This window comes from Fukomys damarensis, unplaced genomic scaffold, assembly GCF_012274545.1.
Source record: "Fukomys damarensis isolate Sample0158 unplaced genomic scaffold, DMR_v1.0_HiC HiC_scaffold_2, whole genome shotgun sequence".
NCBI classification, from domain to species: Eukaryota; Metazoa; Chordata; class Mammalia; order Rodentia; family Bathyergidae; genus Fukomys; species Fukomys damarensis.
Window position 1 is genome coordinate 23,374,990 of NW_022900914.1, and position 13,968 is coordinate 23,388,957.

The following is a 13,968-nucleotide window of genomic DNA, read 5'->3' on the forward strand; positions in this document are numbered from 1 at the left end:
CATTAGTTAGTTCTCTAGTAGTACACATTTGTAAATCCTGATTATTTAGTATATCTGGAATATGGGTATTTCTTATATCCTTCTCTATTTCTCATCTCTCTATTCTCCCCACCAATCTCTACATAAATTCAGGGCCTCTGGAGAAAAACGGGACTCCATGCTCCTTTTCCAGCTTATTCTGAGTCACCCTCAAGGTCCTACCTCAGACCTCTCATCTCTCCAGACTCGGTAAGGCCCCTGTGCCATGCTTGCACTGTAAATGGTTTGTTTCCTTTTGTATCAGTCAGTACAGTAGTAATTATTTCATCAACTTCAGGAATTTTCCCTGCCAGATTTAAGCTCCATGAGGGTAAGGATGTATTGGTCTAGTTCACTCTAGTTGGCTTCTTACCACACCTTCATAATTTTTACTATTAAGTGTGTATGATTGACTAGTTACATCTGTATTTAACTTTTAAAATTCAAAAATAAACAACACGTGAAATGAAGGGCTTGACAGGCTAGCTGTAAATTTTCTAATCCATGTTAAAATAAATACCCGAGTAGTAATGTTAAATAAAAAAAAAGTATCATTCCCTAAAATCATTTGGGTCTTATGCTGTGATATAAGGGCTCTATTTGGGAAAGTGGTTCTGATGTAATCATGGCATCTATACAGTAACTGGCACAGTAGGCTTTCAATCAACAGGAGCTGAAAGGAGACATTCCAAAGACTTACTTTGCTTTTGGCTTCTAGACGTAAAACACGACTCGTCTTTGTGATTGGGTCTTCATGCCCAGTTTCCTCAAAGAGTTTGCCCTCTGCAAACTTGTATGTGTAATATTTTGGGGGTCGTATTGGAGAGCAAAGTTGAAAGGGGCAGTTCTTTGGGTCAGAATTTGTATCCATTATGAATCCACAGGCCCAAGGAGGAAGCTAAAGAAATAAAACACTTATTTTCACTCTTTACACACAACTAAATACCACTAATTAAGTTTCTGAGTCTGCTCAAGGAAAATGATATACAGTCTGGTTTACTTTCTGTTAATACTTGATATATCATTTAAGGATTACTTCACAAAAAAGTGTCTTTCAAGCTAATAAAAAAGCATTAAAAAACATTAAGGACTAATAAAGTAAGAATCATTACAGGAAAAAGGCTTATCAGGAGTCTAGATTTACAAGAAATCTCCCTTAATGTAAGTTTATCTCGGGTATGAATTTGGATAATAAAGTAACAGAATGGTAAAGAACAAGAGCAAATGAAATAGTAATTCCAAAACTCAGCGACAGCTTCACGATCTCTGTTCTCAGAAAACATAAAATCCCTCACATGTGTGTGTTTTGAATAATTTTCCCACCATTCCTTAGCCTGCTGCCTGGACGGCCCAGTGATGACAGTTATTATTCCGGGGCTACAAACGGGCTCAGCAGCACTAAAGCGTTTACAATTTGTTTCTAACTTTAGCTTCCAGGCTAACCATTGTGCAGAACAAAAACCTTTCCAGGCACATCTACTCTGAGAGACTTACAGCTATTATGCCTAAGATTCTTAACTTTAAGAAAAAAGGAAAGGAATCAAAATTTATTCTCTGAGAGCAGCAGGGTCCAGCTTCAAGACTTCCACTAACATCCCGCTTACACCTTTTAAAGAGCTCTGGTAAGCAGGTTGACGGAGTGTTATAAGAGGTCCCAAGAATCAGAACATTAAAAGAAAATTGCCTTTCTTTTCCTGAGTAATTGTAGAAAGGGCAAATTCCTTAGAAAATCAGAGGTCTTTGGCACAGCAACATCACTGGCAGGCACAACTGGAAAGGGAGCTGGGGGATGTGCACACGACGCGCATACTATTGAACCTGCTGCAGCGGCGGCCAAAGACTTCATGTTCAGCAAGCAAATTTCTTCTAATTGAACCGAAGAATCTATTTTTGCCAAACACTAATAACGAGATCCATTTGCGCTGTCAGTCTCTGAGTTCCTGACTTCTTCTTCTCAGACTGGGGATTATTTTAAACCTGGTAACTAGGTGCCAGTGAACGTATGAGCTTCCTTAGCCTGAGAAACAAGCAACAAGGTTTGCTGTCTCTCAGTGAGACTTCAAGACAGATTCCACACAACCCATGTAATAAGTTGTCATAGCTTTAGGCCAACTGGCTCCAGTAAGTCAAAAAGTCTTTTGGGTATTTTTCTAAAAGGTATTTTTCACCAAGATTGAAGTTTCAGTCACAACAAAAACATTCCAAGGCTGTGGAACTTTTTATTGGTCCAGCTGATACAGAAATAAGTATTAACTATCTCAAGGATATTATGCACCATGTTTCCTACTAAGATAAGCCTACAGTGCATCTGTGATATATTAATGGACAGCACTAAGAAATCGGCTGGCTGGATAGGCAGACATTTCTTAGATACCAGATAGAAACAGGTTTGGCTCTAGCATTTCACCAGCAAACTACAGTGCTTTTATTGAAAGAATGACAAAGATATAATATACTAAAAGAAAATGAGCCACTTACTGTATGGTAAAAGATTTTGTTCCTTCAAATACAGCACTGTCTGTAGTTAGTAATCAGTGCTATACACTTTCATAAAATGGGTTTAATCTATAAAATTCTCTTTAAGTGGTACCCGGTATATAATGTAATATCTGACTTCACTTGACAATGATCTAACATTATATTAGGCATAACATGTCTGAGAAAGGTCAGGAAAGGAAGAGACGGGTGATACTGAATAAAGACATTTTTTATAGAAGTTAAAACAACAGAAATTGAATATATATTTTTATTTTCTTGAGGTGCTAGAAACTGAACCTAGTGCCTCATTCATGCATGCTAGTCAAATGGTCTACCACTGAGCTACACCTCTCACCGAAGAAGTATTGTATTTATTTTTTATTGCTACATATCTAAGGAATATTTTAAAAACAGAAATATGTGGCTATGAGCCTTTTCATCAGCCTGCTCGGTACTCTGCAGAGTGTACTTCCTATTTTTTTTCCTACTTTAATTGGCTTACACTTACTCTGCAGAGTGTATTGTTTTTCCTGCCATTAATCCCATGTTTAATACTTTTAACTAATGTAAAACCTCAAAAAACAAACAAACAAATAAACAACCAAACAAACCCCAAACCACCCAGAAATATTTAACAAAAATATAGAAGGCCATTTTATATAGAAGTCAAACATTATAGTAGAGGTACAGTCTACAAGACATTCCTGATTTTCTCAACAGAACTTTGTTGTAATAAGTACATCACTAGAAATATATTCTCTCTCATCACTATTCATACAGACAATAGTAAATATTTTGCCAGATTCCCAACTGAAAAATGTCTGAATTTGGGACAGATTACCAAGCAAAAAGAAACACTCTGAATCTAGCAGATTCAGAATCTAGGCCAGGGACTTAGCTCAGTGGTTCTGCCACCTTCCTTAAATCTAGCAGGTAAAGACCATAAGAGAATTCCTAAAGTCAATCACTATTTTTTTTAGCACACTGATACAATCTTCTAAAATCTGGATACTACAGTCCATAATTTTATTTTAGGGAGTAGCTGGAGGATTTCAGGTGTTTTAGGCCCTCCGTAGTTTTTATTTGTACCAGTATATTATTACAGGCAACTAAGTGAGACAGAAATAAAAATACATTCTGAGAGGGAATGGACTCTCAAGGAAGTTAGCACAAAAAATGAAAGCATTAGGATTGTGCCTGGAGGTGCAGCTGAAGACCAGGCCTCAATATAAAGATGTAATGGCCAGGCCTGCATGCCTCCCTAAGAGATAAGCAGTAATGTGGAATTACACTGTGGTCCAGGAATTTCAGGCAGGCATCATTTACTCAGGTGGGTGATCGCAGCATCTGGACCCATCCCTTCCCCAAAAATGCCTTTGTTCTTTCCCTGTGCCCTTGTTACATGACTACTAGATCAATTATTAACTAAGCAGCTATATAGTACTTGTAATGTTACAGGATGATTGTAGTTTGACCCACATTGTACCCACATCATGACTTTGCTGTATAAATTACCCCTAACAAAGGGCTTCGGTGGCAACCAACTTTCAGGCCCCTCCTGTCTCTCAGGAGCTATTGCTCAATAGACCTTTCCTACTCTTAACCTGCATTGTTCCAATTTCAGGGGACATGAACTCGGCACATCTGACATCTAGAAGGTTGGGAACTACATTTCTCCTTTCTCCTATATATATAAAACAATCTCAAAACCTCCCATCCTCCCCCTTATCTCTTTTTGCTTCAGTCTAAGCTTTATATACCCTATAACCTCATAATATGGCTTCAGTCCTCAAACTCTTCCTCTGCTCAAAACTTCAAATGTTCCCTCTTCACAGTTTATGTACAATTTATGCATAAATTCTCCTCAGTGATAGTAAAAAAAATTAAATCATAGTTTCCTACCCTAGAAATGCTTCAGTAAAAAAGATTAGCAGTTTTCCAAAGTTTCTGAACTTCTCTAGCTTTTCAGTTAATGACCTTTTCCCCTTAGAATACAATACCCCCCTACCTACAAAACCCTACCTATCCTTTTATTTATAATTCAACTTACTCTATAAAAGCTTTCTTGAAACTTCTTCCTTTCCTTTGTGTCTCATAGGACATTCTATGTTTTTGATAACACTTATTTAGATACACTTTTTATTTAACCTTTATTTTCTGATCTCATGATAAACTGTATCCTCCTGAAGGCCAGGTATTTTGTTCTACTGTCTTTCCACTCCATAATAGACAATATAATATTTTACACATTAAACAGCCACCAAATTAATGAAACATGCAGTTTAACTGGACTTCTGACAGCACTGGAGGTAAGGAGGTATAAATGGTCCATGATGCTTGCTATTCAGTTGGGTCAACTCCATATCAAGAAAATGAGGGCCCCTTACTCTTTCCTTCTTCATTCACTTGTGAATGCTGCTTTAAAAGTGGGCAATAAGGCCAGGGATTTAGCTCAGTGGTTCTGCCGCCTGCCTTGCAAGCACAAGGACCCAAGTTCAATCCCTGGTATCACAAAAAAACCAAAAACAAACAAACAAACAAAAAAGTGGGCAATACCGTTGCAATTCACTAACTTTAGCAGATTCACTTGTGAAGGCAAATTATTTTACCTGGCAGCCATGGGCAATATTGAATAGCTTGCTAGGCAGACATGCCACTGTCACCCTTCTATGGTGAAGACCACTGCTGCCCTCATATTCAAAGAAACTAAAGTCAGTCCCCTTGGGTAAGAATACTGGCAAAGAGAAGATGGTGTGAATACAAGTATGTTGTGGCAGAAACATGGTAGACAAAACTGCTATCCAGGGCTGGGGATTTAGCTCAGCGGTTCGGTGGCCTGCCTTGCAAGCGCAAGGACCCGAGTTCAATGCCTGGTACCAAAAACAAAAAACAAAAAAACAAAAAACAAAAAAAACAAAACAACAAAAAGCTGCTATCCAACTGTGGGCATGGTATGGGAGCAGCAGCCAGTGTCTAGGTACAAGAGGCCAAGCTGATACGAGTCAAGGCTATACCTAAAGTTGTAAAGACACGTGATATATAGAGACCTGGACAAGAGACGTATAATGGCACCTAACTGTTTCTGAAGTCCATGCTTCAAGGTAGTATTTTAAGTCAAACTGCTTGCTGAGTTCTCCAACCATTCTAAAACAAATCTCTTAAACTGTTAAAGAGCTAAATTCCCATTTAAATTATTTTGAAGTACATAACATTATTCAAAATTTGATGTGATAAGCTAAACTATGTAAGTACTTTAATAATACTGTCTTACAAAAATCACACATACCTTTAGAGACCGAACTGAATCATCAGCCAGACCAATCACATTAACATAAAGTAGATTGCTGTGCTTCAGGAAGAGAACGCAGTGATCCTTAAACATGTCCAAGTCTATAACTTTGGTATTCCTCTTCATTGTGAAAAATAAATCCCAATTCATAATAGCAGGGGTATCAGCTGCTGTTCTCATTAGCTGTGTGGAACAAAGCTAGAGCTAAGTAACAAAACACAAAGGGTATAGCATCTAGAAATGAAAACACTGAAAACTAGACCACACTTGTCGCTTTTTAATGAAGAGTGGAAGCTCTGCATCCAGGAAGAAATGTGAATATTACCTATAAGACAAGGCTAGCCGGCTGGGTGGTGACACAGTATGGCCCAGTGCCTTATGTGCCAGTATGGCCAGACAGCAAACCAAGGGACATTTGAGAAGGGGCCACGATAGCCAGCAGATTATGCACACATTCATCAGTGAATCTAGTGAAAATAAATCTAACCCGCCAACTCACAAAATTGTGAGTTTATGAGTTTGCTTCTGTAAGCCAGTAAAATTGGTTTTGATAACATAATCAGGATAGAATATGTGTCATTTACCAATCTCTAAGGCACAACTAAAACAGAGGCATTAGTTTTAAGGAAAGAGAAATGGGATTGGTAAGGGACAGGAAGGTAGCAACAATTTCTATGCTTCAACAAAGCCTACAAAATAATTACCCCTTAAGAGCAAGAGATGTTGCTGAGGGAAGTGAGACACATCTCAACAGTACTAAAGGAGACAAGCAGAATCTAGAATTACCTTGAATTCTGTAGGCTCTCCAACATTAGTAAGAATGTATAGTTCATCATCTCTGTGTTCAACATAGTAGAGGACACCATGTATTCGCTTCTGAATAAGTACTGGTGGGTCCCAAGGGCTCAGGCCATCTATTAACCATACTTCAGAAGTGGTCTTGTTCATAATATTTATGGTGAGGAAACGACTATCTTTTGTAAGATAAAGGAAAACAAAATAGCTACAGAAAGAGAGAACAGATGAGACTGCAGTAAATTTTAAATGTATGCTTCTTTATTAACATAATATTTCAGCAATGAAATACATGTTAATTAATTTATTTGTTTTTATTTTTTTGGTACCTGGAATCGAACTCAGGACCTTGCACTTGTGAGGCAGGTAGCAGAAACACTGAGCTAAATCCTCGGCCATATGTCAATTTATAATACAGTCAGAAAATTTAAAATTTCCTTAGTAAATACTATTTCCACATTTTGAATTGGCTATTATTTTTCTCTATCCAGTCATTTGAAATTATTTTTTCTGTTGTATCATAAATATATTTCAAAGGGAGAAACTGAAAGAACTGTAAAGCTAGCACCAATATTCCCAGCAGTAGATGTGATTTCCGATCTCCGATCCATGTATCTATTGATCTATCTTACTCTTTAGTTTGTGATGCCTCTTTTATTACTGTTTTCATGCATAAGGTCTGTTTCAGAGTTACATACTCTAGTCTGTATTGTCTGTCGATTTTATTACTGTTTATTATTCTACTGTTGTAGCATCATATGCTTTATACATGACTGTGGGGTAAGTCGCTTTCCCCACTTTGCTCTTTATTTTCAACAATTTTATCTTTTTTTGATTTTTGATGACAAATCAAAAGATAAATTACTTGGAAAATATGCAGTTATGGGGAAGTGAGAACACAAGTATTTCTAGAGTAGAATATTTCTTAGAAAAAGACAGGGAACACAAAGAAATAAAACACAATACCTTTTTCCATTTACCTCTACTGGTATTTATTTATTTCTGCTTCTGGGGATTGAACCTGGCCTTTGCACTAAGCTATATCCTCAATCCTTTTCAATTTTTTGTTTTGAGAAAGGGTATCCCTGAATTGCTAAATTTGCCAGGCTTGGCTTGAACTTGTGATCCTTCTGCCTCTGCCTCCCAGAATGCTGAGATTATGGTTATGTGCCACCATGTTGGGCTTGATATTTATTTTTTAAATTAAAGTTATTTTCCCAATGAGTAAAAAAGAAGTTATTATGAAAGAGAAAAAAAGTAGGGGAAAAAACCCTTATTAGTACTTTGGGTATATTTCTTTTTAATCTTTTTTTAAAAGATGCAGTTTTGAGCCGGGATTTAGCTCAGTGGTGCTGCCATCTGCCTTGCAACCTCAAGGTCCCGAATTTGATCTCTAGTACCAGCAAAACAAAACAAAACCAACAACAAAAAAACTGGATTTTAAAAAAGAGATGTATTTTTCCCTGATACATAGTGGATACCCATATGTTCAATATTTTTCACCTACCACATTTTTCAGTTAACTTTAATTTCTAGTTTTGTAGCAATATATACTTTAAATTCTCCTACCTACTGCCCAGAACTCAATGGCTATCAGGTGTTCAACATCTGATTAGGAGTTTTAGCTTGAAGGAGAGACGAGCACTATTTACTTAATGAAGAAGTACTAAAAGTAGCAGTAATATAAGCCTGGCACCATGCTTGTCAATCAGGATACAAAGGTGAAAGCCTAGTGGTTGCAGGTTGTCTTCATTAATTTACATAAATGAATCATATTATAATTAATACAATTTTATCTTTTAATAATTAAAAATTTTTCTTAATTGTACTGGGTAGAGGTATCACACTTGCATGGGTAGCAAAGTTCAATTTCCCAGTTAGTAGTATTACTTGAATATGTAGGTGATCAATACAAAATGATCTGCATGGGTTTTTAATTTGCATAAATATTATTAAAGAATAGTATACTCAAAGGTATGCAAGAGCCTAGGAGCCAAGAAATACATCCTGGAAGACTTCTGTAATCACTATGTCATTATCCAATCTTAGAGCAACCTAAGTAAAGCATCATCATGTATAGCAACAAAGCAAAAAACTGTCTGTCTGAGACCAACAACACAATCAATCTGAGGAGGAACATTTAGAGAGGGTCATTCCAGGTAATTCTCCTTCTTATGCAAAGATTTAGGTGCTGCCCCAAAGGAAGACTCATGAATGAAGAATTAGAAGGTGCATGTTTTGCTAATGATCAGCTGTGCAATTCTGGTAAATCTTTTAACTGCCTGGGCTCCAGTATTTTAAATACACTAATTTTTAAAAAGTTACAGATATACCTCTAAAATTCTTCTAGTTCTTTCTAAGACATCAGTTTGAGTGCAGCTTAACATACTCAAGTCCCCTCAGAGCCTGCTTCCCTGGGACCTTTACAGTTGGCTCCTGAGAGGCTGCAGAGACCAGCCTACTTCCCACACCATCCCAATTTAGCCCTGTTCCAAGTATCTGATGCTAGCACCACTTTGTCAGTTGTACAGTGAATAGCGTTCGGATCAGGAAAAAAAATTTTTTTAGGTGAATGGAGAATGGTTATTCTTCAGTGACATAAAAATCAGGTCTTTTAATTCTAAATCTTTCCCTTTAGCATCTATATATACTGTCTCCTCAGACTGTGTGAATTACATTATATGGTCCTGGAAATACCTGAAAATAGAAGCATTAATAGTAAAAATGTATCCATCTGTAAGACTGTATTAGCAGGCATTTTTCCTGAATCTGAGTTTTGGAGACAATCTATCATTACAATAAAAAAGACTATTTTTGAACAACCAAATCCACTCTCGTACTAGAAACAGACATGATTAAGAACCTGACTGGCTGAGGTTCTTTCTGGCCATATTTCTAACAATAACTTTTTCAAAATCAGGCAGCCAAAATGGGGCTAATGAGGGCAGATAATATGAAATTATAAAGTCAGTTTGGCAAACATGCATTAATGCTATGACTTGGAATAACGTCATAATGTAATTTTCTCAAATCTTCATCTCTTACTAAAAACTGGGGATTTAAGGTCTTTTTAAACTTTTTTATGATATGAAGGGTTAATTTTCTTGTTTTGGCTACCAACTTCACTGTCACAGATTTGGAGTTAAATTTCATTTGTTTTTCTTGCAAAATGTACTGAGACACTGTCCAAACTACTCTGCTAAATAATGCATCTAGTGATTAAGACCTTGACAAGAAGGCAAAATTTGTCTTTCATAGTCATTTGAAAAAATATATTTGGGTAAGAGTCAAAGGATTTTGGTAGATAAATTTATTATCACTTCTCTCCAAGCCTCATTCAGTGTTAATATGAGCGTGAGTCCTGGAGATTACAAGGAGTCAGAAAGAATTAGTTTTAAGAAAGAACTCATCACTGGGGGAAATAAAGTTTAAAGACCAAAAGATGTCATGGCTGAAAGCAAAATAATTAAAAACTTGTCTACTGTGAGAGGGAAGAGAGATACAGCAATAAATGCTGAATTATAGAAGTCCAATATCACAGATGGCAGACCTACCGACCTGCTTCCTTTCCAAAGTATTGCAGACTGTTCACCAAGACAGTTGTGTGCACTGACATAATTACCAATAAAGTATAGCATACAAATTTGATCACAGACTAATCAGTACCGGTAGTTAATTTCAATATTTCTCATTAAGCAGTTGCAAAATGATACTCTTAGCCACCATTTAAAAAATAATTTTGAGCTTGAATATTATGCCATATGTACTAATTTCCTTTTTCTCTGCTGCAAATTTTCTGCATGAATGCTTTTCTGATTTTTGTCTTTTATATAATCTTGCTCTTTGATGAAAATTCTCAAACATATTAAATTTTTGTATGAAAAAATATTTACATAATCTACATCAGTGGGTAGCAAAATTCTATGCAATTGATACCATGGTATTCTAGTTGGAAATGTTATGTGGCAACCCAATTTTATGTTTAATTAACAATTCCTCTCATGTGTCACAGTCCAGAGAGAATGTTGGTAACTTAGCATTTGCAGGCTAGTGACGTATGCGGGTTTGAGTATAAGACTCAACTGTGCACCATCAGCAGGTCACCTTAGTCTTAATACAGTTGGTTCCAAACAAAACCAAAATTTCAAGGCAACCATAACTAGAGAAATATTCTAGAGAAAATGGCTTGACTGAATTATCTTAGTACCTTGGGTCTTTTTCTGTGTAAAAACGTTCATTACGCTTATTATCCCCAAAAGTGGCTCGATATACATCATGACAACGGAGGTTCCTCTGAAAGGTGTAGAATAAAACATCTTCATCTTCTTCATCCTTTACCCATTCTGAAAGAAAGTCATTAAAAGACTGTAGTCAACCTGTGTTATATATAAGTCAGAACTTTCCAGACAGTAAAACACTACTACAACAGCTACACATTTCCAGTAAGTTTGTCTCAGGATATTTAAGTTTCTAAATAAGAGCTAAATATACAATATTTAGGAGAGACATTGGTAAAGGCACATTTGCTTACAGATGAGTTACATTTAAATCTACAACTTGTAACATTAGTCTGTAGAAGTACTGGGTCACATTCTCTCCTGTCTCGAACTTTTCTGTCTGCTTTTGAGCCACGGGATATCTTAAACATATACATTTTAATGGTGGTTCTTGATTTCACCAGAACCTGTGGAAAGTTTACACACAATTACATCATGACTAGCACCCAGCTGACACTGATTCTACGTCAACAATGTATAATTTACATGTTGATTTTAGAGGTTAAAATGTATAAAATGTTTCCTAGGATCCATTAGATAGTATATAATGTCAATTAATTGCAAAAACATTTAAACAATGGAGAAAAATGATTTCAATGAAAGGCCAGGACAAGTATGAACATATATACCACTCAAATACAAGACTTAAAGTTGGCTTTATTTAAAATGTCACAGCTTCCATTGAGGAGTAAGTTAGCTTAATACACTCCAACTTCCTAGGCAGTGACTTGGGCAATCTGGTATAACATCTTTCCAAGATAACATGAAATTAAAATCATACATATCCAAGCTTAAAATTGACCCCAAAAATTAAGATGCATCTTATGAGCTAAGATTTATTCCATATAATAAACTGGAAAAGTACTACTAATATATCAAGATGCACTGTACAACGAGGACCCTGATTATTAACTCTTACAAAAATGAGAATTATTTTAAAGTCACTCATTCAGATAAATAAAGAAGGGAAGATCTGCTGAATAAGAGGCACACAGGATGATTTGCAGTCCTCAGAGAAAAATGGGTCAGGCACTCACCTTCTCCATCGCTCACAGGGTCAACCCCCCTCCAACACTGAATCAAAAGTGTGGACAATTCCCTTACTATTGCCTCTTCAACAGAAAAGACTACTTTGGTTGGTGGCTTACCAAAACTGGACACATTTGGGAAAGAGGCTTCCATTACAGGCTGATCAGTAAGCTTTACAACTACACAAGTAGATGCTTCAGAATCCTCAGTTCTTATCTTGGCGGCCACATATTTCTCATCTGGAGCAACTCTGATGCAATCAATGAAGGGCTGGTCTAATTTAAGTTCTTCCAAATTGAATAAAACTTCATAATTCTCATTGTCTGCTACATAAAAAATACAGAAGAGATAACTCCACACGAAGTACTTTCAGAGAATTTAAAACTGTATTTCAGTGTTTTAAATTAGAATTCCCCTTCTACAAGGGGCCAACTAGAAAGTTTCTTTCCAATGATTGTAGGCTGACTTGCACATAGACTTCAATCAATTATTTATAATACCTTGTGCTGTTAATTATTATTCTATGTACCCATTTATGAGACATTCCGTACAGTTACAATCTAGTCTCGACCACACAAACAGCATGGAGTAATATATAGGAAGTGCCTAGTATAGGACCCAAACACGGTACATGCACAAAAAATGCTGGAACCAATTTCTATTCTCCCTACCAAAGCTTTTGGGTGTAACCATTAACTTTATCCTCCGTAAGCCCAGATATTAAATCCAGACTTTAAAAAAATTTTTCAGAATTTAAATTTTTTTATACCTTTAAGAAATTAGTATCAAACTTCCTATAAACATGTGAAATCTGAAAAATCAGAGTATGTTAAAAAAAATTTGTGTACCTTCTTCATCTTTGGAACGAACCAAGCAGCACCCTTCTTGATAATAAACAAAGCCACCATGTTTAACCTGATGATCAAAAGAAACAGTCTGCTTAATGATAATTTAACATTTTAGTCATCTGGCTATTCAAGATGAAGAATAAGAGGTTATAAAAAGCAGATCTGGAGAAATATCTGAATAACAGATAAAGAAATAAAGTGGACCAATTTTTATAATGCAATTGGTAAGGTATGATTTTCCTGTGTTCTGAAGCACTTAGAGGTTCCTAAGGGGTTTCTAGTGCATAAAGGCAAGAGGTTTAACAAAATGAGTGCTGGTTCTTATGATGGTATAAGTCATTTTAGCTATATTTTGAGCACATATCTGTATAGTGGAGTTCAATGCAAAGAAATTAAGTGGCTTCTGTATTTCACAAATCTAAAATGAGGCAGATGAGACAACTGGCTTAGACTAGGTTAAAAAAGCAGTCAACTTTCTGAGATTCTTTTCTTTAAAATATGCTGTCATCAATATTTGTGCATAGTTTTGACTCAGTTTTACACAAAATATATTACCCTCTGTGAGATTGAGAAAACAAACACTACCAATATATGAATAGTGTTCTTGTCTAACAGCTAAACATTAAGTGATTGACTTCAGATGGCTTGCATCACAATTACTATTAGGCAGCAGCATAATTTGAATCTAGAATTACTACCGTTATTTTCATTCTACCACACGCACGCATGATTTTCGTTTTTTTTTTTGAAGCATCGTTTTGCTGTGCAGTTCAGGCTGGACTTGAACTCATTATGTATCCCAAGGCGGCCTTAAATTTGTGGTGATCCTCCTGCCTCAGCTTCCCGAGTGCTGGAATTATAGGTATGTGCCACCATATCTGGCTTTCATGATTTTCATTTATAATCTATGATTCTGTTTCCCAATCACACTGAAAAGTTTTGAACTGTTTGTTCAATCTATTTCAGTTGAATGACTGAACATATTTAGCTTTAATGATATTATACTAATGTGAATATCTTTTTATTTAAAAAATGTGGACAGAACAAGCACTATTTAAATAAAGGTAGCACTAGCGATTGGTTTCATTTGAACTTCTTGAAGTCTTTCAAAATTTTAAAAACAGAACTGGATGTTTCTTAAAGTCAAAACTAATTTATCACACTTTGAAATTCTTAATCATTAAATTTATTTTAAGGATCATACTGCATTTATTCTTTGCTAAAGTTTTCAGCA

The 13,968-nt window shown here is 36.0% G+C and overlaps 1 protein-coding gene across 3 annotated transcripts in view; it reads right to left on the reverse strand.

Annotated features, from left to right (window-relative positions):
- The window catches only part of Prepl (prolyl endopeptidase like), a 33,749-nt gene that overhangs the window by 7,433 nt on the left and 12,348 nt on the right, over positions 1–13,968 (reverse strand). For 2 of the 3 annotated variants that reach the window (XM_010611506.3, XM_010611507.3), the window contains 6 exons: positions 12,735–12,801; positions 12,006–12,212; positions 10,788–10,923; positions 6,572–6,788; positions 5,783–5,968; positions 719–916 (listed from right to left, as the gene is read on the reverse strand). In XM_010611506.3, coding sequence (XP_010609808.1) covers positions 719–916; positions 5,783–5,968; positions 6,572–6,788; positions 10,788–10,923; positions 12,006–12,212; positions 12,735–12,801 — 1,011 coding nt within the window. The remainder of the gene's footprint in view (positions 1–718; positions 917–5,782; positions 5,969–6,571; positions 6,789–10,787; positions 10,924–12,005; positions 12,213–12,734; positions 12,802–13,968) is intronic. The other variant, XM_033763874.1, reaches the window with a different exon arrangement.